The sequence below is a fragment of the Capsicum annuum genome, chromosome 9 (assembly GCF_002878395.1).
Source record: "Capsicum annuum cultivar UCD-10X-F1 chromosome 9, UCD10Xv1.1, whole genome shotgun sequence".
Lineage (NCBI taxonomy): Eukaryota > Viridiplantae > Streptophyta > Magnoliopsida > Solanales > Solanaceae > Capsicum > Capsicum annuum.
In genome coordinates this window covers 90,924,614-90,950,105 of record NC_061119.1, presented here as the reverse complement: position 1 = coordinate 90,950,105, position 25,492 = coordinate 90,924,614, and the positions used below count along the sequence as shown (strand labels likewise).

Sequence of the window (25,492 nt, the reverse complement as noted above, 5' to 3'; positions counted from 1 at the left end):
AAGCATGGTAGAAAAATCAATTTCAAATGAAATAATCCTTGAAAAGGATGAGCAAATAATCATAATAAGAAGGCAATGTGCCTTGAAGATCCTACGACATAATATTTCATGAATCCTTATGAGACGTTCAGGTACCTGAACCTCTCGAAGTAGTGAGATCTCAAAATGTTATGTCATATTGTGAATCGATACAAAATGATATATCATCAATGATATCCTTGATACAATATTGACGCAATATTGTGAAAGATTACGAGGATCTGAATTCTACATTTATTTAGCATGTTGACGTAGAAACATTTATCAAGTGACATGAAAAGATGCATCTTAGTAAGAATAAAACTTTTTTGATTTGTTGTCCAGATACTTAAAAATGTCACTCATATAATGTTGAATATTTTCACTTGACAAAATTTATATGAAAACTTTTCTAAGGATTTAAAATGTTTGAAGCATATAAAAGTTTCTGGGAAACATATTTATAATCCTTATATTGTATAAGCATATAGCTTGAAAATTATTGGAACTCTTGGAGAGTTTTCAAAAGCAATAGATTATTTGTTGAAATGAGAAATGTACCAATTTAAATAAGTTATGAAGTACCATTTCTTAGTGCAATTGGTGCACTCTTGTATCTTGCAAATAATACAAGGTCTGATGTAGCCTTTTTTAATTAATTTGTTTGCTAGGTATGGTTCTGCTCCTACTAGGAGACATTAAAATTGGATCAAACACATGATCTTATTTTATTCTAAAGACTGTAGTCCCGGTCTTGTTGATTATGCTGATGTTGGGTATTAATTTAATCCGCATAAATCTCGATCTCAAACATGCAATATGTTCACATATGAGGACATTGCCATATTTTGGAATATACAAGCAGTCTATCTAGCCATTTCAATGAACCATGTTGAGATAATAGCTATTTATGAAGCTATCCGAGAATGTCTATGGTTGAGGTCCATGATACATCTCATTCGAGAAAAATGTGATTTGAAATTTGACAAAGTACCCATGATTTTTATAAAGATAATGCAACATATATAGCACAACTTAATGGAAGATTCATAAAAGGAGATAGAATGGAGCATATTTCATCAAAACTTTTCTATACACATGATCTCCAAAAGAATGGTGATATTAATATGCAACAGATTCATTCAAGTGATAATGTAGTTGATTTATTCATCAAGTCTCCTCCAACTGTAACTTTCAAGAAGATGGTGCACAAGATTGGGATGCAAAGGTTCAAGGATGTTCTCATTATGGGGAGTTAATACGCGTTGTACTCTTTTTCCCTTACGAGGTTTTTTCCCAATGAGTTTTTCTTGTAAGGTTTTTAATAAGGCAGCGTATATGCGTATTGTTAGAGATGTGTATTCTTTTTTCTTCACTGAATTTTTTTTTCCACTGGATTTTTTCTAGTAAGGTTTTAACGAGGCACATTATCTATCAATTAGACATTCAAGGGGGGTGTTATAAATATATTACCATATATAGTTAATGTCTACTTTACCATATATAGTGACTGTTTACTTTACTATATATAGTGAATGTCTATTTATGAAAAAAGTTAGAAACCCCAAGATCGTTAGTTTTTTTCTATAAATAAAGGGGGTTTCCTTTATTATAATTGAACCTATCAAGAAATCTCTCCAGAAAAATAATAATCACTCTCTCTATTCTTGTTGTTCTTACTTTATATTTCATAACAGAAAGATTTTTATAACTCAAGAAATATTATTAGATATAGTAAATATGATAGATTATTTTTTTAATTAATAAATAAATTGATTAGTGAAAAAATGAACAAAAAAATTCAAAAAAAAAAAAGAAAAAAGATAATTAAAAATGAAGGTCATAAAGAGGTGTCACATCACCTCCTCTACGACCTTCCTTTAATTTATATTATATATAGATTGTTGTGCTACTCCTTATTGTCTTTTGTAGCTTTTTTAAAAAAAATTATGAATTGTATTTCGTCTCGAGTCGAGGGTCTAGCGATTATATCCTATTGTGTGAAAATACAATGGGCATGTTATTGTTGCTGCCGTATCTCACCTCATTTTAGATTACGCATAATCTTTATATTAAATATATGTTCTTTTTTCATTTGATCTTCTACAAAAAAAAAAACTCTTTTTTATTATAAAAATTTTGATGTCTACAAAAAAAAAAAAAAAAAAAAAGCTCTCCTTAATGAGCTACTCCTGCCACCTATATTTATCCATTACTTTCTCTGCAAAAATTAAAAATACGTAAAATCAGACTAAAAGAAATTAGATTACTGTCAATTCTATCAAAATCAAAACATAATCATAAAGCAAATTTATTTTACATCCAATATCAGTAAAGTATCTAAACAGACAACATGAAGAAAAATATAGTGATTTCTTGAAATTTGAAATCGTAAGTTACAACAACAATCTTCACTGAAATGAATTTTATAAGTAGAGTATGGTAAATTCTTATGAGTGTGCCTGGTAGTGTCATGAATCAGTTAAGAGTGCTGGATTTATACAATAGAACAAAAGCTATCGAAGGAAAATGAATGATTGTTTTTCATTCAGTTATATTTATGGTGTCATTAATTACATTTAATTAAGTTGTAACTGACCCATTTTTGTAAGAAAGAAATGTGGGTACAATTAGGATTCTAATTGGAAAGAAAAGTTTATAAAAAAAGGTTCGTGCATTACTGTTCATAACTATTATATTTAATTTATTTGGAAAAAAGAAAGAAAGCAATATAAAAGAAAATATAGAGAATTTCAGGATAATAATTATAATTTTATAAAAATTAATGAGTAATTTTAAGCCATGCAATTTTTAATTCAAAAATAAGTAAAAGAATTTAAAAATTGAGACAAAAGATATATACTTGCATTTTAAGTCTTTAAAGAAAGTTCTTTAATCCATGCATATTTAACATTTATTTATAATGAAACCTATCTCTTAAACTAGAAGTGCAAGGCCCGTGTCAGCACGGCCCCAACAATAAAATATGTGAATTGTAATTTTTAAATTTAAGAATTTATGTTGGAGTAGGAAGTTTGAGCAGTAGAATATTTTCATTGGTACGATAAAATATACTTATAAAATATATTTCTGTAGATTTTTTATCAAAATTTTCTTTTGTATATATTCATTCTATTGAAATGTAGGAGTCGTTTGTTATAGTGTATAAATTTTCTTTTTGAATAGAATATATTAGTAATATTTGTATTAGTAATGCTTCTATTAGTAAATGCTGGTATTATTTATGTTAACATTAGTTTTTATACATTGTTTAATGTGCTTCATTAAAATTTACTTTTTCGATTTTGATATATTGAAATAATTTTTTTTTAAAAAAAAAGAATTACATATACATTTTAAGATTCATTCGAGATCTAGCACAGGTTCAATATATTAATTTTTATCTCAATTTATATGACACAAATAGAGTTTATATAATCAGTCATACTTTTAATAGGTATTTAGATAATTTAATTTGTTAACTATTGTAATTTATAATATTTTTATGTAAATTTTCAAATAATATGTATTATTTTTCTTGTCCAAACTTTTGTGGCATTGATAGTAAATTATATTTTAAAAATAATTTAAGTTTTTAATTATTGTGATTTATAATACTTTTCTTCAATTCCAATTTCAGTGACACTAATATAATTTCAAGAGCCGACCAAATATTTTATATCTTTTAAATCTTTTAAGTTGTTAATTATTGTGATTTCTAGTATTTTTCAAATAATTTTTTTGAAATATATAACATAATAAATTATTTTTAGATATTTTAAATTGTTAACTATTGTAATTTATAATACTTTTATATAAATTTTTTTGAATAATATATGCTACTCTCTTTGTCCAGAGTTTTGTGTCGACGATAGCCAATTATATTTTTTAAATAATTTTAATTTTTCATCATTGTAATTTATAATATTTTTTCTATTTCAACTTATGTGGAACAATGCTTAAATGACCATAATAATTAATTAGGGGTGATATAGTAAAATGTAATTATTATTATTATTTTTTATTTTTATTATGTATATGTGTTGATTCAAGAATAATATGGAAACAGTTAGAAATGTGTTGAATGTTACAAATGTTAATAATCCATTTGGTGCTTCTTCATTTCTCTACATTTATCTCTTATTTGTTTTTATTCTTTTGCCCTTTAAATACGTTACTCTTCTTGTCCAAATTTTAATGGCATTGATAGTCAATTATGTTTTAAAAATAATTTAAGATTTTAATTATTGTGATTTATAATACTTTTCTTCTATTCCAATTTCAGTGACACTAATATAATTTCAAAAATCGACCAAATATTTTATATTTTTTAAATCTTTTAAATTGTTAATTATTGTGATTTCTAGTATTTTTCATGTAATTTTTTTGAAATATATAACATATTAAATTGTTCTTAGATATTTTAACTGTACTTTTTATATAATTTGTTTTGAATAATATATGTTACTCTGCTTGTCCAGAGTTTTGTATCGATGATAGCCAGTTATATTTTTTAAATAATTTAATTTTTTTTATCATTGTAATTTATAATATTTTTTCTATTTCAACTTATGTGGCACAATGCTTAAATGACCATAATAATTAATTAGGGGTGATATAGTAAAATATAATTATTATTATTTATTATTTTTATTATGTGTATGTGTTGAGTCAAGAAGAATTTGGAAACATTTAGAAATGTGTTGAATGTTACAAATGTTAATAATACATTTGTAACATTTGGTGCTTCTTGATTTCTCAACATTTATCTCTTATGTGTTTTTACTCTTTTGCCCTTTGAGTATATGTAGCAATTTTTATTTTTTTTAAAAAATGTCATGAAAATTTTACTCTTTTGCCCTTTGAATACGTTACTCTTCTTGTCCAAATTTTTGTGGCATTGATAATCAATTATATTTTAAAAATAATTTAAATTTTTAATTATTGTAATTTATAATACTTTTCTTCTATTCCATTTTCAGTGATACTAATATAATTTCAAGAGTCGACCAAATATTTTATATCTTTTAAATCTTTTAAGTTGTTAATTATTGTGATTTCTAGTATTTTTCACGTAATTTTTTTGAAATATATAACATATTAAATTATTTTTTTCTATTTCAACTTATGTGGTACAATGCTTAAATGACCATAATAATTAATTAGGGATAATATAGTAAAATTACGGTTGAAGAAGACATGTCATAAATGTCTATTTTATTTTTTACTTAAATATTATTAATTTTTTAATGTATAAATAATTTATAATAATTAATTAGGAGCAGTATAATAATTAATTATGAGTGATATGGTACAAGTACGGTTGAAACAGACATGTCATAAATATCTATTTTATTTTTTAATTAAATATTATTTATTTTTTAATATATAAATAACTTATAATAATTAATTAGGTGTGATATAATAATTAGTTAGGGGTAATATAGTACAATTGCAGTTGAAGCAGGCATGTGATAAATATTTATTTGATTTTTAATTAAATATTATTAATTTTTAATATATAAATAATTTATAATAATTAATTATATGTGGGCTCCATCATATTCAATAGGAGTAACATCAATGACAAAGTGGTAATTTATTGGAATGGCATGAGTTGTAATTAATTCAAAATGGAAGGACTTTTCTTATAGTTGTTGATAAGGTTCAAACATTAAAACACAAAATAAAATTTTCCTAAACAAACTAATCTTGCAAAGTATTTTATAGACCTTAGTATCCTAAAACTTTGTTTTAATACCCATAAGCTAACATGTCAAAACCATCATTTCTAATATATAGAGAAGAATATATCTATATCTATATCTATCTATCTATCTATCTATCTATCTATATATATATATATATGTATATATATATAATAGAAAAGAAAAGAAAAATAATATTTTTTTAAATAATTTAAATTTTTAATTATTGTGTAAAACTTTTTCTACTCCAATTTAAGTGACATGATACTTAGATGACCATAATAATTAATTAGAGATGATATAGTAAAATCACGATTGAATATATTAGGAAAAAATTTAAATTAGGTGAAAATGTAATAACAAATAAGAAAGAAAGTAAATTATATGTTTGATATGAAATTAAATAAATAATAAAATTTATTTAATTGCATCAATTATAATTAATTTTTACAATAAATTATCATCCTACTAATCAATTTACTTAAATATATTTGAAATAATTTTATACATAAAAATAAAAAAGATAAATAAGATTGAAAAATAAATGGAAGATAGAGGGCCACATGTGTGGAAATATGTGTGATGGTATTATAGTAAATTTCTTCAGTGGCATTGCTTGTAATTAAAGAGAAAATAATGAGTTTTTATTCAAACTTTTGATGAAGTTCCAAAGTCAAAGCACAAAAAATAATTGAATTGAGTTTATAATTTATTGTAATGACCAAATTACCCCTAGAAAAATTTGTTATGTCCTTTCCATCCTATGACCAAACCAACTCTTTTATAATATAGAAATGCAAATATTTATTACATTGATTAGTAGTATACTTTAATAAAGAAACGTAAGCCAATTCAGAAAGTAAAAGAATTAGTAATAATGAGGAACGAGATATCATTAATTTGATGCAAGATTTCAATTAAAATATATGGAAAAAATAAAAAAAGATTGAGAAAAAAGATAAATAGAGACTTGCCTAAAGAAGTATGCCACTCAACATCCTCATATATTTATATATATATATATAGAGAGAGAGAGAATATAGAGAGAGAGAGATGGGGGGGGAGGGAGATTTGTTATTTCATTTGTCTTGTTCATATTAGTTAAGCAAATAGATCGTTCGGTAGAGTATATTAGCAAAAATAATGCATGTATTAACCTTGTGTATTACTAGTACTTTATTTGGTGAACTTTTTCATTCTTTATATAATTAATGCTTATATTAGTTATACATCTATTATATATTGAGATGTGTATTATTAATACCATTCATTTTTCATGTATTAGTAATACAAAGGCTTCAACAAATGCATTAACTTGATGAATTACAAAATTATCCTCAACTATTTTCTCTCTCTCGAGATTCGAATTCCTCTCTTTTCGCATTTTCACCTAATTCACTAAAGTTAATAACCAAAATGTATCAAATAGCAATGGAAAAAATGATTTCAATAGTTAGACCTTTTTTCTTTACATATTCTCTATTCCTAATTGTTGTTTTTTGAAAAATACTATAAAAGTGGACAAGAAATTCAAATATCTCTACTGATGTATTTTGATATTCCACAACTTTGACAGATTGCTTAACTCCATTCATCTTCGGTGTTCTCTGCACTTTACAATGGAAAAGCAACAATACTACTTTCTCCACCTCTTCCTCTCCCTTCCATTTAATCAAAAAATGATTGCTTTTTCTATCAAAATATTATGCTTTATTATTTTGTTTGTCAGATTCTTGTTTTTATTTCATTAATAAATTGAAAAAGTTCAGATAAAAAATACTGAGTAAGTTCAGATTAAAAATATTGAGTTAATCAGATTCATAGTATCTCCAGGATATTGCACTTACATTTGTGGATCTTTTTCGAAAAAGAGGAGAAGCTTTGGAGGATGAATATGAAGAATTGGAGTTGGGGGTTCCTCTACGGGAAGTGGATTTGTAGGTGAATGTTGTTATTTTCTAATTGTCATGAGATATGTGTGAAGCTTTTAATGGACAGAAGGATATTTTGATAAACAAATATGTTTTTATAAAAGTTATGTAAGTATATATTATTTTTCATACATTAAATCAAATACTGTGTAATAGATAATGTCTGGATAACTAAAATTAACATCACTAATATTTATATTAGTAATACAAACATTATTAATACAACTTATTCAATATTATTCTTATACACTCTACTAAACCACTCCTTACCGTATTGCGTATGCAAATTATGAATTTTTATATTTCAATTTGTGTATCCTTGAGTCGAGTCTATAAATTTAGCTGTGTTGGCTAAAGGTAAACAAAAATGAGAAACTTCGATATATCTATATTATTTTGCAAATGCATTTATATCTTTATTTATAATTTTTAAAATTAAATTATATTATTTGATCAAATAAAAATAGTACGGATAAATATTCTCCATTAGGGGTGTGCATCGGTCGGTTCAGTTCAATTTTATATATTATCGGTTCGATTTATCGATTTTTAATTTTTAAATATGCTAAACCAATAACCAAATCAATAAGATATTTTTTATCGGTTTATCGATTTTTAGTCCTTAACAGTTTGATTTTTTATTTAACCGATAAGAAAATACTCATAAAATAAAAACAGTAGTAACTAACATGAAAAAAACCGAATCTTAGTTGGAACCAAAAATCCTACATGATATGTTTTAATTTATAAGAATTTTCAAGTATGAACTAAATGTTAGGAGAAATTAATAGTTTGTATAATTGAAATAATAGCTTTGTTAATTTGTAGAAATTGAAGAGAAATATATATATATACATATACATATATACATACATACATACTAGTTTAGGTGTACGCGTCTTGCGCGTATACCTCACTTTATTAAGTTCAAATGATACACTAAATAAGATATTTGTTTAAATAATAAAGATAAATACAATAATTAAATTCAACGTCTTTTGAAGAATTTTTTTTAATTAAACCTAACCTTTATCAAAAAAAAATTTCATAGTTGATCGACATTCATCTACCCCTGTAAACTGCAACAAAATAATACGATGATAGAGACATCAAAACAATATAATTAAATCTAAACTTTACACAAAAAATTTTCCAAAGCCGTCCGACACTCATCTACTACCTGTAAACTACAATAAAATAATAGACAATAGAGATATCAAAATAATACAACTAAACTTTACCTTTACACAAAAAATAATAATCTCAAAACAGAGATATAAAAATAGTACAATTAAACCTAACTTTTACCTAAAAAATATTCCTCAAAGGCGACCGACATTCATCTATTACGTACAAATTCATCTATGACCTTTAAACTACAACAAAATAATACAATAGTGATCACAAAGTTTCAGTTTTGATGAAAACAATTCTTGTTTGAGTGAAAATTTTGACATAAAGAATGTTTGAATGAAAACAAAAAAGATATATATATATATATATATACCCACACATTGAATTCTATTATGTTGAGCATCCTCCAATCTAGACATGCCATCGAATCAAGTTAGATGAACATCAATCATATTTTCCCAACAAGTAAATCAGTTTCTTCTCTAGTTTAACGTGTATCTCAATATTTATAAAAGTATTTCTTTAATAGGGTTTTATTTTCGAAGTATTTTTCTATCATATTTTAGAAGTATTTTTTCTAATTAATTATAATAAAAAATCTTCTTGTTAATATTGATAATTGAACATAATGGTACAGTTACTATTTAAAAAATCACTGAAGAAAAACAAAAGTCTAAAATTACTTAGTGAAATATAAAAAACGCTAATGTGACAAACCTACTATGCCAAGCAAGTTTAGGCGTAATTTAAGGCAGAATTGCTAATTGTTAATGATGATGATGATAAAAATTATAGAATATATAAGTAAGGATAAAGAAAATTTTTCTTTCCATTTATTTAAATATATACGTAGGGAAAAATTTCTTTTATCAGGACGACTTATTTTCATGTATATAAGATTCCTCTTACCATATATTTAAAAGACCTATTTTTACGGATAGCAAAAAGTTGTCCTATATATTTTAGGAGTCAATATTATAAATATAATAAATGAAGAAAATAAATGAAATAATAATTTTGTCTATTATGGAAATTTTTAATGAAGAGCAAAAAGTTCAAATTACTATTCTAACTTTTAATATATTATAAATATATTTTTATTAGGCTATTGATTTACTCAATAATTCAATAAGAAAAAAGCGAATCGAACCAATAACCCGATAAATATTTTTTTTATAAAACCACTAAAAAATCATTAACTCAATTGCCCAATAACTATAAACCAATATCATTTTTATCAATTCGATTTATTGATCGATTCAATTTTCACATATCCCTATTCACCCTACCTTATCCAACGGCAATTAAAACCAGGCCGAAATTATAGAGAATCTATATCTGAACAAGTGACAATTTCCCATTTCCCTCTGTTCATTTAACCCCTTTTGTTACTCTTCTTTCTCTTCCTTCCAAAGGCAAGAATTTCGACTACACTCTACCCATACAAAAAAATTATTCCCTGCAAATTCTGCATAGCTTTACCCTTCCACAATTTCTGTTCTTCCGTTTAAAATTTTAAAAAACTTTGTTGACCCAATATTCATAAAAGTGTTTTTAATATTTATCCTTTGTTTTTAATATTTATCCTTTCTTATCTAAGCTTAAAATCATGAAGGTTCATCCAGTACCAAGAAAACGCAACATCACGTTAAGGTACGACATCGCTTCCAGTCTCTCTCAGGCCAACACCTTTGCAGGCCGTCAAAAGAAGCTGCGGAGACTACCTCATATATTCGCAAAAGTTCTAGAACTTCCGTTTAATTCTGATGCCGATGTTTCTATTGAAGAAACCTCGGATTCATTGCGTTTCGTTATCCCAACCGATGACGCTGGGAATAATATTAGGGCTCATACAGTTGAGATCTATCCGGGTGTTACTAAGATTGTAATATTAGGGGATAACGTTTTTGATTCGTCGTTGGGTGAATTTGAGCTTGATTTATGGCGGTTTCGGCTTCCACCGTCGACTCTGCCGGAGTTGGCTACCGCTGATTTTGCTGACGGCGAGCTGGTGGTCACGGTTCCCAAAGAGGAGGACGATGATGGTGATGCTGATATTGGTGAGGCTGGACGCCTTATTCTTGTACAATAAGCTCAACCACCCATCTCTTCCTCCCCAAAACCCCTAGGTCACTAGCTTCAGTTCGTGTTTTTGTCTTTTTCCCTTTTCAGTTTATGTCCCAATTTGTGGCTTGTCTTGATAAAGGGATATATCTTAACTATCCATATTTAAATAAAATAGTGCACCCTTGGGTATGAATTTTGATCATTGTGCTCTACTCAATTCATTTCTTACGCCTTATTTTGTTACTTCATCCATCCACTTGTTTATTATTCCTTATCTTGAGCCGGGGGTCTATTGGAAACAGCCTCTCTACTTCTTCGGAGGTAGCGATATGGACTGCGTACATCTTACCCTCCCCAGACCCCACTTTGTGCGGATACACTGGGTATGTTGTTGTTGTTGTTGTTGTTGTTGTGCTCTACTCAGTTCCCTACTTTTTCGCGTTTAGTAAGCAAAAAGTTCTGGAATTATTTAAGGATTCATAATAATATAACTTTAGCTAGTTTGGGATCTAGAGGGGGGTAATCAATGGAGTATTCAATGAAATTTAGTAGAATCATTGCTTTCACTAATCAGTAATGTCGTGTGGAAACAAGCTTTTCCTTCAAAATTAATCACATCTGCGTAGCTTGAGTTGCTCAATTGATTGTGTTTTATAAGCATATGGGTTTGTGATGGCCAAACGCTGATTCTTTTTTCTCTTTTCCCTTTATGTGAGGTTCATATCTGTGATCTTACCGATAGAAAGATGCATTCTTTTCTTTGCATCTAAAAATTTGGTTTGTCTGTTTTTGTTTGGTTAGCACCATTTCAAAATCGCTTTACCATTTAAAGAGCATGCAGTGGCGGCGCCATTGAGTTGATTTTCTGTATCCCTTTATTTCCTTTCACAAAGATACGTCGTGATGTCCAATAGAAGAATATATATGGTGAAACTCTGTGGCTCCTAGTTTCTAAGATAGAATTGATCATAAGTCATACAACCTGCTGCTGCTCGAAGTAGCCTAAGAAGTGCTGATGTTGGTTATGCTACCTTCAACTGTCACAAACTAATACATGGAACTGCAGAACAATTATTATAATTATTCATCTGGCAATGGGATATAACAATTTCTCAAGTATGTGCTGTTTCATTCTATGTTAGTGGTCCAAATTCTCTTCATAATGTCATTATATGTTTCTCATACTCCAATTGCCAACAGATTAAACCATGTTGATTTGTCTGTTTAGTTGGATATGATTCCACTTCTGTGCTTGCCCGATAATGTCCCATTGAAGCTTTCTTGAATCTATCCTTTTAATAATTGAACTTTCCTTGATTGTCTTATATGTCATTGCGCTGTGCAAAAGTCATTCGTAGCATGGTCCTTCATTTGTACTCTTATCATTTGGTGGGTGCTGCTCTTCCAAACATCAGCACCTAAGGTGTAGAATTCTGTTGCAGTTACTATTACTAACAGATTCGACACTCAATTTGCTGTGTATATAGAATAGAATTAATCAGATTATTGAAAGGCTTAAGAGCTAACTGAATCTGAAAATGATCTGAGGAAGATGTAAATCATAGAGAAATATCCATAGTTAGATTTTGTGATGTTTGAGTTTCCTATTATTTAAACCCAGTTGCATTTTGTTGAAATTCAGAACCAATTTTTTATAGAATCGTCATGTTATGGTGATAGGGAATTGGAGGCGATTCTATGATTTTACTCTGTTTCCAGTTGATCTAAATAACCTAGAGCAAACAGATGGTGTAATAATCTGTATGTGACTTCTATATTCCCATGGCTATGTGATTCTGAACTTTTAGCTTACTTGCCTAATGGCTGTAAAGGCGTCCAATGTTTAATCATCTTGTATCCATGAGAGGGCTTTCTTTGCAGTTTGCTTTGCAACTCGGAATTTGTCTTTATGCTCGAGTTTAAAAAGTTTCTGGAGCTGCCAATCAGTTGTCATGGTAATGCGTTTCTGACCAAATTCATCCTTATTGTTTTTATGTCAACTTTCTTTACATTCTTTTAAGTTTCTAAAAAATAATCAAATACATTGTCTATTGAGTTTTTCATCATTTTCTAACAGAATGATCCTTTTCTCTTACAGTCATATAATTTTTTCAAAAAGAAAAAAAGAAAGAAAAAGAGAAACAAAAGAAGAATCTCCAGAAACAAAGACTTGACATAACGAACACTGCCTTACCTTCTTCTCCAAACAAACAGTCTGCATATATGCAAAACAGTATACTCCCATATGAGAATTTGAATATCTAACAATTTGGAGCAATGAATGTCTGAATAGTTCACCCAGCTGAGGGAATAACTGACTTACAAAGTCATTTTTTTTTGTGTGTTGCTTGGGGTTGTCCCTTGTACTTCCATCTTTTTATGGCTTCATTCTAAAAAGTTTATACATATGATTAGAGAACATGAATTTTTAAGTTCTCCTTTCTTTCATGCTGTGAGAATACATCTATCATTTAGCCAAAACTATGTATTCTGCATTTTCATGGAAGAGCATCAAGGTTGGGTTGAGTCGCTATGCTAGATGTTGAACTATTCAATAACTAATTAGACTGAGGATCAAGGTTGTGTTGAGTCCTTAAGCTATTTATTGAAATATTCAATAACTAAAGAGACTACCCAATAGCTCAATGTCCAACAAGCTAAGTGCAATGGAGCTGGAGAACTTTTTGTAGAAGGGATTTCAGCAATGTTGTCCGGCCAAGTAAAGGTCTTTTTGTTCTTTGAAGATCTTGTGGAAGTTTTTTGAAAGAGAAAAGAAAACAAAGAGAGATGACGTCAAGCTTGAGGAAAACAGATTCAGTTGGAGAAGGATGAAAAAGGACGTTGTTGGTTAAGTGGAATAATAAACGGATGTAATGAAAGTTGAGGCAGGACAATATGGATAACTTTTGTCAAAAGCTCTCATGGTAATGCTCTTATGTGAGATTTATTACAATCGAATCCCTAAAATAGACCTTACAAAAGCCATACATTTAGTGGTCATTTTTACTTCCAACCATGAGGTGTAGTTGTTTTCATTCCTAACAATGTAGCATATGCTCATTCGTTACTGTACTTTGACCCAAGCCTATGAGAAAGCTCTGACATGGATCCTCGAGTAGCTTTTGCATATCTTTAACTTTTGTATGTTCAAGGAACTGCTATTATTGCACTGTGGGACTCATGTCAAGTTGCATTATCATCCAGGGTAGTCCAGGAAGATGCATTATATTTCTTTTCTTCTGGTTGCTGGTAGATGGTTTTGGCAAAACCAACTTTACTTTTATTTCAATCGCTAATATCAGATGTTGCACGATACCTGTTTTGTTGTTTCAAGTGTTGTCACAATCCTGGTAAGTTTCTTCTCGAATGATTTTGATGAAAGATGGTCCACTGGCTTTTTTCTGGTTATTTCTACAGTTTTAGTAGATTGTACATTTGTACTTGGATGATTCTAGCGATGAGATAAGCGGGGTCTTGCAAATGCTACTCTCCCTTGTGTCAGCAACCCAAAGATGTGCCATTTCACTTGCTGGCAGTGACGCATCCTAGTCTATTCTGATGTGAATGTAGAGGCTCCACACTCCACATACCACAATGGTATCAAGAAAAGGATGGATCTGAAGGCTTTAACTTTTATCTTGACAATGGGGAATATTCATCACTATATTTTATTGCAGCCAGATAACCTCCTACTGAAATTGCACTAAAGTTGAACTACTGGCCGACTCTCTTCTTTGCAAGTGGGACAGGAATATGTTCTTCCTGGGATGGCTTTTCAATACTCTTCTAAAAGTACTCACTCTCGGTGGCCACATTTTAATTGCTAAGGTGCCTCCATTTCACACACACACAAAATAAAAAATAAAAAATTGAAGAGCTATTTGTTTTCATAACAATAGCTTGTTGTAGTTAAGGAACTCTAGGAATTGCATGGTTGGTGTTCAATTCGTGATTGGGCATTTTCAATTGCAATGGAATAGAACTATGAATACACTTGGCTATGTGAAACAAAGTGATCGAGGGAATGATTTGTTTTTTATAAGCTAGCTTAGCTCATACATTTATGACAATTGTACATGGTAAATAAGTGGCTGTTGAGAAAGTTACCAATATTTATTCTGGTAAGTTGTGATATATTGATAGAAATTTCTTGCTTCTAAATGGGACGTGGCATCATCTTCGTTTCCATTTATCAAAGTTAAAAATAGTTTTTCATTAGAAAGTGTGGTGAACGAGTTTTTGGAATACTTACACTTTGTTGGATGTTGGTTATATATTATTTTATGATGTATCATATTGTATCGTACTGTATTATTTTAATGAATGCAATGTTCATATATATTGTATCGTTACATAATGTAACACATCAACAAATTGAAGGATAAACTACCAGAAAAGTAAGGTACGAGATCAACAAATGGAAGGATAAACTACAAGAAAAGTAAGGTACGAAATAGAGCTACTATAAAGACGTAGGATAAGGGATAAGATAAGATTATTCCATAATAAATAAAGGCAAATGATTGAAAAAAAAAAATAACAATATGATCACAACAAATTGATCATTATACCAAATGAATATTTTTTTCTTATTATCTAACCAAAAAATTAAACGACATGATATAATAAAAGCTTAGTAACGATCAACATAAATATTATATTTAAACAAAAAATAAGATATAATATAACTAAAATTCACATATATACACAAGGTAACTTTACCTTATTATATAAATCCCATATTGAAAATGTAATTACATAAATGTCAAAGTAATTGCTTAAATTCCCTCTTTATTTACTTTCTCTCTCCTATCCCTTATATTTTGCTCCCATTACATATCCGTTTTCTTCTCCATTCTTGAAACCCATTTTTCACGCCCAAATTCAAGCAATGTACACCTAGAGGTTACCAATTTATAAGTTTTCAAGCATTAATTGAACTTTCTGATTTTCTTCATTAATTTTTGATTATTTTTTTCAACTTTACCAAATCAGAATATTTTTCGATTCATGTTTGGTTGCATGTTGGTTTTTATGAAATTACCTTTTTTTGCAATCCCATTCCAGTTTGATAGTTCAATTTTTTTTTGATTTTTTCCATATACTACAAGTCATATCTTTGAATTTCTTATTTTATAGTTGCTACTGCTTAATCAATATAGTATAAATTTGGTAATAGATTCTCGTCCTAGCTTTAGTTAGTTAGATGCTCAAGAACAAAATATTTCCGTTGATTTTGTTCATAGTACATTTGATTATGAATAACCCAATTTCGCAGAGAACCGTTCCAAGCACCAAACCGACTCGATAACCATGAAGAAATTGAAGGAAGTGGACAGTTCTAGTTCAAAGAAGTCAGCTTCAAAATCGACAAGTAAAAAGAAGGTTGATGATTCCGGACTACCACGTCTTTCAAAGGTATAGATTTTATATCATTTGATTTAATACAGTAAATGGTTAATTATAAGTTGATAATCATATTGTAGGATTTTATAGTGTGCATACCTTATATAGGTTGTAAGATTAATGTGTTCAGTCAATTCAGTTGTGCGTACCTTATACATTACTTTATTTATCAGACTAATGTATAATATAAGTCTTCTGTTTTATATTTCATTATATTATACAATAAGAGTATTTATTACATAGAAGAGGCAGTTTATGTATTAAGTGCAATTATACTTTGTGAATGTCTGAATATTGTATAAGGTTACATTATACATTTTGATAATCTTGTAGATAATTCATGTATAAGGTGAATATTTTATATGTATAGTGTGATGTTATACATTATGAAAGATTATATTTTAATGTATAAATTATAATATATTAGGCATTATACATTAATAAAATCTTATTTTACATTAGTAAAATCTTATAATATTATACATTAGTTATAATATATCAAACATTATAAATTATCATACATTCAACATGCAGTAAAATCTTATGTCTAATACTGAAGTAAAATGATGTAGAATCTGTAGTAAAATCTTGCCTCATACATATAAACTGAAGTTTAATATCTAAGCAATCATGTAGCACTTGTTATTATTAGAAACTTAACTGTAATACCATATCATACATGTTGTTATTGTTAGAAACTGAAGTTAATATTAGAATCGACAGTAAAATATTGCATCATACATAGAGAAGGATGTCTAATACTTTATCATAAATTTAGTGGCAGTCATTCATACATTAATGTGATAAAATAGATACGTAATAGAAACTGAAGAATTGGCTATATTATTTAATTTTTTTTTTTATCTTTTACCTTGTTTGCACATGTAGCACTTAGATGTGATCTTCTACCATTTGAGAAAGAAATCGAAGCTGCAGTTGTGTGATAGTTATAGATATACAACAAGCAGCTGCTTCTTTAAAACATATATCGAGAAGACATATAGTCGATATTATCCAGATGCTCCAACAGTTCAGATATCTAAGCAAAAAGACTATGCAAAATCATATGTTGTGGCTAATAATGAAGATGCAATTACAAACACAATTAATGAATTCTGCATTCCTGTTGGATTACCATGACATATGGTTGATGAGGTATATATTCCAGTAAACTGTGGCAAGGAACTTCACTAGGTGTTGACTGTAATTGTGTTGAAGGAGAGAGTGACATGTGTGTATGACTCATTATCAAGTACAAGAAAAAGGGAACCACCAAATGAAATACAAAAGTTGGCAGTGATGCTGCCTACTTACTTGTCAGATAGTGTTTTTTTTTTAAAAAGCCAGAGTGAACTAACTGTACAACACTGGAAGCGTACAAAGACAAGCTTGGTCAGCACACTCAACTTATCAATCAAAACCCATTTGATGTTGACTACATTCAAAACATACCACAACAAACGTCTGATAGTTCGTAAGTGATTTTGGTTTATATTTTTTCTACATGTATAATCATGTTATAACTATTGAACGGACTGTTATTTCATCATTTTTTTTCAAATCAGGGACTGTGGCGTCTTTGTGGATGCATATGCAGAAATATTAAGTGAAGGACTGGAGGTGCATTTATGTGGTTTTGATGCTTAAAGTCAACGTGCACGCAATGCTTCATTACTATGGCATTACAGAGTGACAAAGGCAAGTGAACCGTCCACAAGTGATAATGACGATCCTCATCGTCCAAGGAATAGTTATCTCCAATCAACTGATGAAAGTGCAATTATTAATTTAGAGTAGCACTTTTTTTTATAATAGTCTGCATGGAAACATTTAATTGTTGTTTTAGTAGTTGATGTTAAATAGTTACAATACTTGTTATTTTTTCGTGTTGGATTTTAATTTAGATTTTATGGATGTCCTTAATCTTCTTATACATACATATCTTTTGAAGAAGTATATTACAATGACATACAACATATTGTATTGTTACTATATAGCTTGGTAGATATTACGTTTGTCGTACATTATATTATATATAATGTATAAAAATAAATTACACATTAATGTGTTATTGTATATCTAACACATTGTATTATTTTCAATATGTAAATTCTTTTATAAGTTAATAATACATTGAACATGTGTCTCATACATTTAGAGTTATGTCTTACATAACATCATACATATAGTTAAAAGTTTATGACTTAATAGAAAATAACAAAAAATTTAACATCATACATATTACTAAAGTATAAAAATATATCATACATTCATAACATAATGTTAATGTATTTTACATTTATTACTTTGTGATTGTTTCCAATATTAAATGTATGATTGGTACGCAAATAAGAGTAAGTTATACCAAAAATAATTTATATCATACATATAGACTTGAGTATAATACATTATCACACACATAACACATTAATGAATGACAACTTAAATTTGAATAAAATATGATATATGAGTGTGCCTTTTCTTTTGTTGTTTAAACATGAAACTGTACATGTGGTTAGTTATAAAAAATGTTATACATTACATAGATATGACAGTTTAATGTTTAATTGTTTGATATACAATAATTTCAACAAATATTTAGTGTTGTAGTTGCCAAATTAGATAGTATTTACACACCTATAAGAACGTTATAAAGGTAATTAATTAGGCAATGCAATATGATCTATTTATAATGTAGAACATTGTTATGAAAATGTCAAACAGTTATTAAGAACTAAACTTCAAATAACAATATAACACATAATTCAAAATTATTCCAGAGTATCAACATAAACTAAGTAAAATGATTATTCAGACAAAACCAAACTAAGCATCAACATATAGAAAAACAAATTATCTTCATCACGTTTTCTTTGGGAAGAAATCGCATGTTCTCTGATTGTGACCTGCACGTCCGCATTTACTGTAACAGTTAGAACTTGAAGAAAGCGATTCACTTGATTTCAAATGCCTTCCTTTCTTTGGCCTACCTGGAGGTCTTCTGTATTTAGGTGGCACAACTTCTTCATCATTAATAAATTGTGGAACATTCCAATCTTTCATATCTGGCATTGAAACTATCCGGAGTTCACACGTCTTGACAATGGTGTTTGGCCTGTACAATTCTAAGCAGTAACGACCATAATCTTTTACATCTACATTTTTACTCTTTAATACGACAATTGCGTGTGGACAGGGTATTTCATCAATTTGATATCAGTCACAGTTGCACGTGCCACGCTCAATATCGATAATGTACCTCCTTCTTGATTCATATACATAGTAAATATAACTACCAACTGCCTTAACCTGTTAGAAATAAATTATTTAATACATATGCTAACATAAAAATTTAAAATAAATAAAAAAAATATTTAATTTTATAAATATTCTAATACGTACCGTCATCCGCAAAGCCTTAGGCCCATTAAGAGTCAAAATTTCTTCAAATCTTCTCCCGAGTATTGTGTTGGTATATGATGCAATTTCACTATTCTTACAATTTCATGCGGTAAATAAAATTCTAATTTCTTCAAGGAAACCTAGAATAGGAAGTTCTCTAGCCTCTACCAAGCAACCGTTAATACATTCGGCTATATTAGAGGTCATCATTCTACCTCTATTAACAAACGAGTGACATCGAAATCATTTTTCATAACCAGCTTCTTTAAGATTTTCCTTAACCCTGTGATCAATCTTAGCAACCTTTGACAAATGTAATCAAAATCTTTTTTTCTATAAGTTTTAGCCATGGAATAATAAAGGTCACTTAAGTTTATCTTTGCTTTTTCTAAAATGTGTGCAAATATTTTTTCATAAATGTCAAATACATGTTAGATGGAGGACATTAGGATGAACAATGCTCACACTTTTTATGATACTCTCATTTCGATTCGATACAACATACATGTTATCCTGTTCCCCAAATTTTTCCCTAAACTAATGAAAAATCCAAGTTCACGCATTGGCATTATCCGAATCCACAACACGATAAGCTAATGGCAGAATACAACCTAAATAAAAAAAAATAATCCAATAAAATATGTGCAGGCCAATAATATAGGTACTGATTTTGCAAGTCTATAAATTATTATACATACAACATCAATGTATAAGCACTTTCAATACATAGAAAATTGCATAATAATCATAGAGATAGGCATAAAAGTAATGAATAATACCTGCACCATCAAGTATGCTTGCCAAAATAAATGTTCCTTTGTATGGACCGCTTAAATAAGCACTACCAACAACTACAACAGGTTGGCAAAATTCGAAACCCCTTATCATGGGATGTAAGGCAATAAACAAGTATTTAAACTCATTATCTAATGCCTTATGCATCTGAATATGCGATTCAGGATATATTTGGTTCAACATATAGATATAACAGGGTATTTTTCAATATCCATAAGTTGGTCCATCTCTAAGCATCACAATTGCCTTCTCTTTTGCGCGCCAAGCCAGCGTGTAGTTAATATCAACTCCATAAACAACCTTCATCTCTTCAATTATGTCTGCGGGTGTGTGTATTCTCTTGTGATTAATTAATTTTGGTTCTGCAAATTCACTTACAAAAGTTGTTGTCATAACCAAGTTATTCAGTACTCTATCACTAAGACTGCATGTATATTCCAAATCAAATTTTTTTATCACAAATATTTTCGAATGATTCATACAAGACGCCTTGAGGACCCACTTGTAGTCTTTGTTACGCAGTGCAGTACATAAATGCATCAAATATAAAAAAGTAGTCAATGTATTATAATATAGACATAAAATTTATGATTTTAATTAAAATGCTTAATTTACGGCTGTTACAGTTTCATTATACATTTGTTCGAATGTATAATTATATATTATACGTTACTAATATTATTTTTCACTTCAACAGAAAATAACATCAAAAAAGCAATTCGTTCAAAGCATCTAATAGATTATAATCATACATTAAACCTTCAACGCATTAAAATAAAATTTTGGTTCATACCTTTCTTTGTCAGATCGTTTAACTTTAGTGTTGAAGCCATTTGCTATTGCATATTTTGCCATTACCGCAACCAGAGTTTGCTTATCCTTATAAAGCAATCAACCTTTATTTTGGTGTTTTTGCAATCAGTAATGAAGTTTTTCACTTCAAATTCTGGAACGTATAATGAATACTGATTTTGCGTTTCAATGACCGTTAGCGCAATAGAATCATATTCACTAACTTCAATACAAAGTACAACCCATGTTTCTCTATCAAACTCAATATCCTTATTCGCTTTGTCGAAAGTAAAAATACACAACGAAAAATTAACCAATCCCAAAAATTATTTCTTCAACTCAATGTAAGCCCTCACTCCATTGTCATTCCTTATGATAATTGAAGAAGAATTACCTTCAACAATATATTTTACTTAATTTTTTTACGAACTTCGTCAATAGTCAATTCCATCGTGATCGTAGCAATCAATTTCAAGAAGGTTATACTTTCTGAAATAATAATTGCGTCACTTTTGTAGGATTGATAAATAATTTTTGACTCTCAAATACCCGAATGATGCAACAATATAGCGATGCTCATATTCATATTTTTGAGAATTGAAGAAAACAGTTGAAGGCCTTTTTTTTCCAGAACGTAATTCAATAAAGAAGAAAATTTACTGTGATATTTAAGAAATTTTTTGAATTTAAATTTCAGTTACTATATTTAATCATACACCGCGTAATGATAGATAATTAATGATGTTAATTAAGGAAGAGAAAGATAGCATCTAATTTCTCTTTTCATAAATATAGTCTAATCAGTTTTCTCATATATTCCAGAAATGTATAAGGATCGACCTAATGTATAAGTATATTTTTTAAATTTGGGAGAGAGAAAGACTGCTGGAATTTTAAGTAATTACTTTCACTAGGGAAGAGATTTATGTGGTTTATACTTCCTTTTATGACTAGAAATATATTATGGGTTCGTCCATAGATAAAAAAAGTCAGGTGTGGAATTTTCTCTTTAATTTGTCTTTTATTCCTTTTTATACTTAATTTAGTCACGAGAAGTCCGTATAAAGTACGAACACAATATCTATTCTAAATTAATATTATAATAATAATCATATCAATTAATGTGACATTTTTTGAATTTAAATAAATTTATTTTTTAGAGTAAGTTTTGCATATGGTCTTAAAATATTTTAAATTATCAATTATTGCGATTTATTATTCAAATATATAATTTTATTTCAAAAAAATTAATTCACGATCAGAATTAAACTCTACAAATGTATAAATTAATTAAGAGTGTGAAAAGAAAAATTTGATGGGTCTATATTATTATTTTTCAGATAACACAGATTCAATGTATGTTATTTTCTGGTGTCAATTGATGTGACACAAATATAATTTAAATAATCAATCATACTTTTAATATGTTTTTAGATATTTTAAGTTGTTCACTATTGTAATTTATAATTTTTTTAATGTAGTTTTAACATAATATATGTTACTCTCGTTGTTCAAACTTTTGTGACGTTGATAGTCAATTATATTTTAAAAATTATTAAAGTCTTTAATCATTGTGATTTATAATATTTTTTGTCTATTTCAATTTAAGTGACATTGATATAATTTTGAGAGTCAATCAATATTTTATATCTTTTTTTTTTAATTGTTAATTACTATGATTTATAGTTTTCTTTAATGTATTTTTTTTGAAATATATAGATTATTAATTATTATTTTTGGATATTTAAGCTATTAACTATTGTAACTTATAATGCTTTTTATGTAATTTTCAAATAATGCATGTACTCTCTTTGTCCAAACTTTTTGTGGCAGTGTTAGTCAACTATATTTTTTAAATAATTTAAGTTTTTAATTATTTTGATTTATGATACTTTTTCTTCTATTTCAATTTAAGTGACATAATGCTTAGATGACCATAATAATTAATTAGGAGTGATATAGTAAAATCATGATTGAAGTAGCAAAACAGACATGTCTTAAATGACCTAAAACAACTAATTAGAAGTGATATATCAAAATTACTATAAAAATTCTTCTGAATTTTTTTTAAGTGGGTCTCATAAAAGACGTTAAGTTAATTTAAAACATCAAGAGTTAATTTATCAGTTTATATCTGTTTTATCCTTTTTATTATATATTATTAATTTTTAAATACTTAGATAATTTATAATAATTAATTAGAGTGATATTTAGTAAAATTACAATTGAAACAATTGAAGTAAACATGTCATAAATGGTTATTTAATTTTTTATTAAATATTATTAATTTTTTAATATATAAATAAAGTATAATAATTAATTAGGAATGATATAGTAAAATTATGGAGCAAACAGCTAGAGCACATATCATAAGTTGGCATGTTGACGCTTTGCTGCCTACTTTACTTCTTATTAGTAAGTAATTCTTATTAGTAAGTAATGAAATGATTTATGATCGTATAAGTATTCAAACTTTCTTATAGATCATAAAGATTCCTTTTATTCAATTTATCTATAATTTTTTTATTCTGAATAAAATAATTTACAGTCATATAAATGTTCAAAATTTATTTTAGATCATAAATTGACACGACCTGACCCTGGGCCTTGTCGTAATGGGCATCCCAAATCCAATCAGGACTAGGGACCGCCCCCTGTTACCCAACCCAACCACCTATATTCAGCCTTAGATGGGCTGAATTTCGAATATATAACAATATAGCGTTATTGTTCTCATTAAGACTCTGGGATAGGGTCATTACCGTGACCGGCCCAACCGAATCCAATCGTATCCCACCAACCGACCAACCATACCAAACTGACCATAAACCATAAACCAAAGGGAATACCAAAACATAGTATGAAAATTAATCTCAAAATGTAATATGATGGAACAGAGAGAAATCATGTTCGATGATGCCAGCCTCAATAGCAATAGCAATGCTAAGGCTAACACCTCTATCGATCCCGCCCATACCAGCTTGAAGAAGTACCACAAAACCTCTATCCAAAGGAGTAAACAAATCCAGTTGGAAGATGCCCCCAACCATGGTCAAAACCAATATCCAAAATAAAATAAAAGTGTCTAGAGAAATCCATAACATGAAATGATGCCTTCCGAAAGGATGGAAGCTCACCACTTCAGTCCAAATGCTAATATTAAATTCGCGTGCTAAACAGGAGGAGTAGAATGACCGATTCTTGCATAGCGTGGATATACAGCCGTCAGTAGACGGGGTTAGCGAATGATCGCTAGCATAAAACTCAGGGTAAGGATAAAATAATGCCAGTTATAAAACCAAGTAAAACCATCTATAATGCATACAACCATACATATGTAAGTGCCAGGAAAAAAAGACCGGATTTAGCATGCACTTAAAACCTTTACCTGGGCTGTGTAGCTTTGCCATCCTAACCACCCTCGGGCGATATGGGTTCAACTCCCCCTACTGAAAGGGTCCTAGTGCATGTAGCCGCACTACCGGGTAATATCCCATGGGATGACTAGTACATCCCTTTAATATAAAATGTGAAACTCGGACGTGGTCATCAAGGACCCCTTATATCGGCAAATATGAGTTTTCGGTTTAGGTCCCCCCGGAACTGCCATCTTCCACAGCTTAGCTACACACCCCGCCATTAATGCTCAATTAAAACCATGACCAAATAATTCATTTACCATTTATTAACGAAGGACAATATTGGTGGTATCGTCATACCATTCCATTACTTGTAAGTAATATCCATAGCTAAACCATTAGGTTAAGGGGACCTTAGGTGCGCTTTCCATATACCATATTAAATCCACTTGGGAGACTTCCATGTTCTCTACAAGCATAACCATTTAGACTTTAGCCTTTTTCAAACCATTTAAATCATGCATAAATCCTTTATCCAGTTTAAAATATGCAAGAGTTCCATTGAAAGAAGTCAATGCAATGAACATATCTTTATAAGCATTTCATCAAATACCTTGGAGGCGTAATATAACCAAAACCATTTTCAAAAACCATTAAACTATTACCACGCAATCCAATTGTCCAAAACCACCATTAATGTATATAAAAGCATAATTAAAACGATAGAAAACTATAACCAAGCATTCAATATCAAAACCCCCAATAATATTCGAGAAATCATAATCATGAAATAGTAAAATCATGAAATCAGTCATATAAACCATGCCTTTAGTTGAAATTATAATGAGGGAAGAGAATCATGCCTTATACCAAAGAATTG

The 25,492-nt window shown here is 28.8% G+C and overlaps 2 protein-coding genes across 2 annotated transcripts; one reads left to right on the top strand and one right to left on the bottom strand.

Moving 5' to 3' along the window:
• Nucleotides 1–10,074: 10,074 nt before the first annotated feature.
• LOC107842697 lies at nucleotides 10,075–11,051 on the top strand. Its single transcript, XM_016686652.2, has one exon. The coding sequence runs from the start codon at nucleotides 10,401–10,403 to the stop codon at nucleotides 10,881–10,883; it is 483 nt and encodes a 160-aa protein (XP_016542138.1). The 5' UTR covers nucleotides 10,075–10,400; the 3' UTR covers nucleotides 10,884–11,051.
• An 8,075-nt stretch (nucleotides 11,052–19,126) lies between these two features.
• On the bottom strand, nucleotides 19,127–21,316 carry LOC107841498. Its single transcript, XM_016685400.1, has 4 exons — nucleotides 21,255–21,316; nucleotides 20,708–20,885; nucleotides 20,446–20,608; nucleotides 19,127–19,419 (listed from the first exon to the last, which is right to left on the bottom strand). Exons 1-4 carry the CDS (start codon nucleotides 21,314–21,316, stop codon nucleotides 19,127–19,129), a joined length of 696 nt encoding a protein of 231 aa, XP_016540886.1.
• Between the last annotated feature and the right edge of the window lie 4,176 nt (nucleotides 21,317–25,492).

What these genes read in the sequence shown, in the direction of transcription:
- LOC107842697 (XM_016686652.2), top strand. Translation starts at nt 10,401, where the DNA reads ATGAAGGTTCATCCAGTACCAAGAAAACGCAACATCACGTTAAGGTAC.
- LOC107841498 (XM_016685400.1), bottom strand. Translation starts at nt 21,316, where the DNA reads ATGGCAAAATATGCAATAGCAAATGGCTTCAACACTAAAGTTAAACGA. An exon ending in AAACGATCTGACAAAGAAAG is followed by an intron (nt 20,886 to 21,254) that starts GTATGAACCAAA and finishes ATATACATGCAG; the next exon opens with TCTTAGTGATAGAGTACTGA. An exon ending in CTTGGCGCGCAAAAGAGAAG is followed by an intron (nt 20,609 to 20,707) that starts GCAATTGTGATG and finishes TCGCATATTCAG; the next exon opens with ATGCATAAGGCATTAGATAA.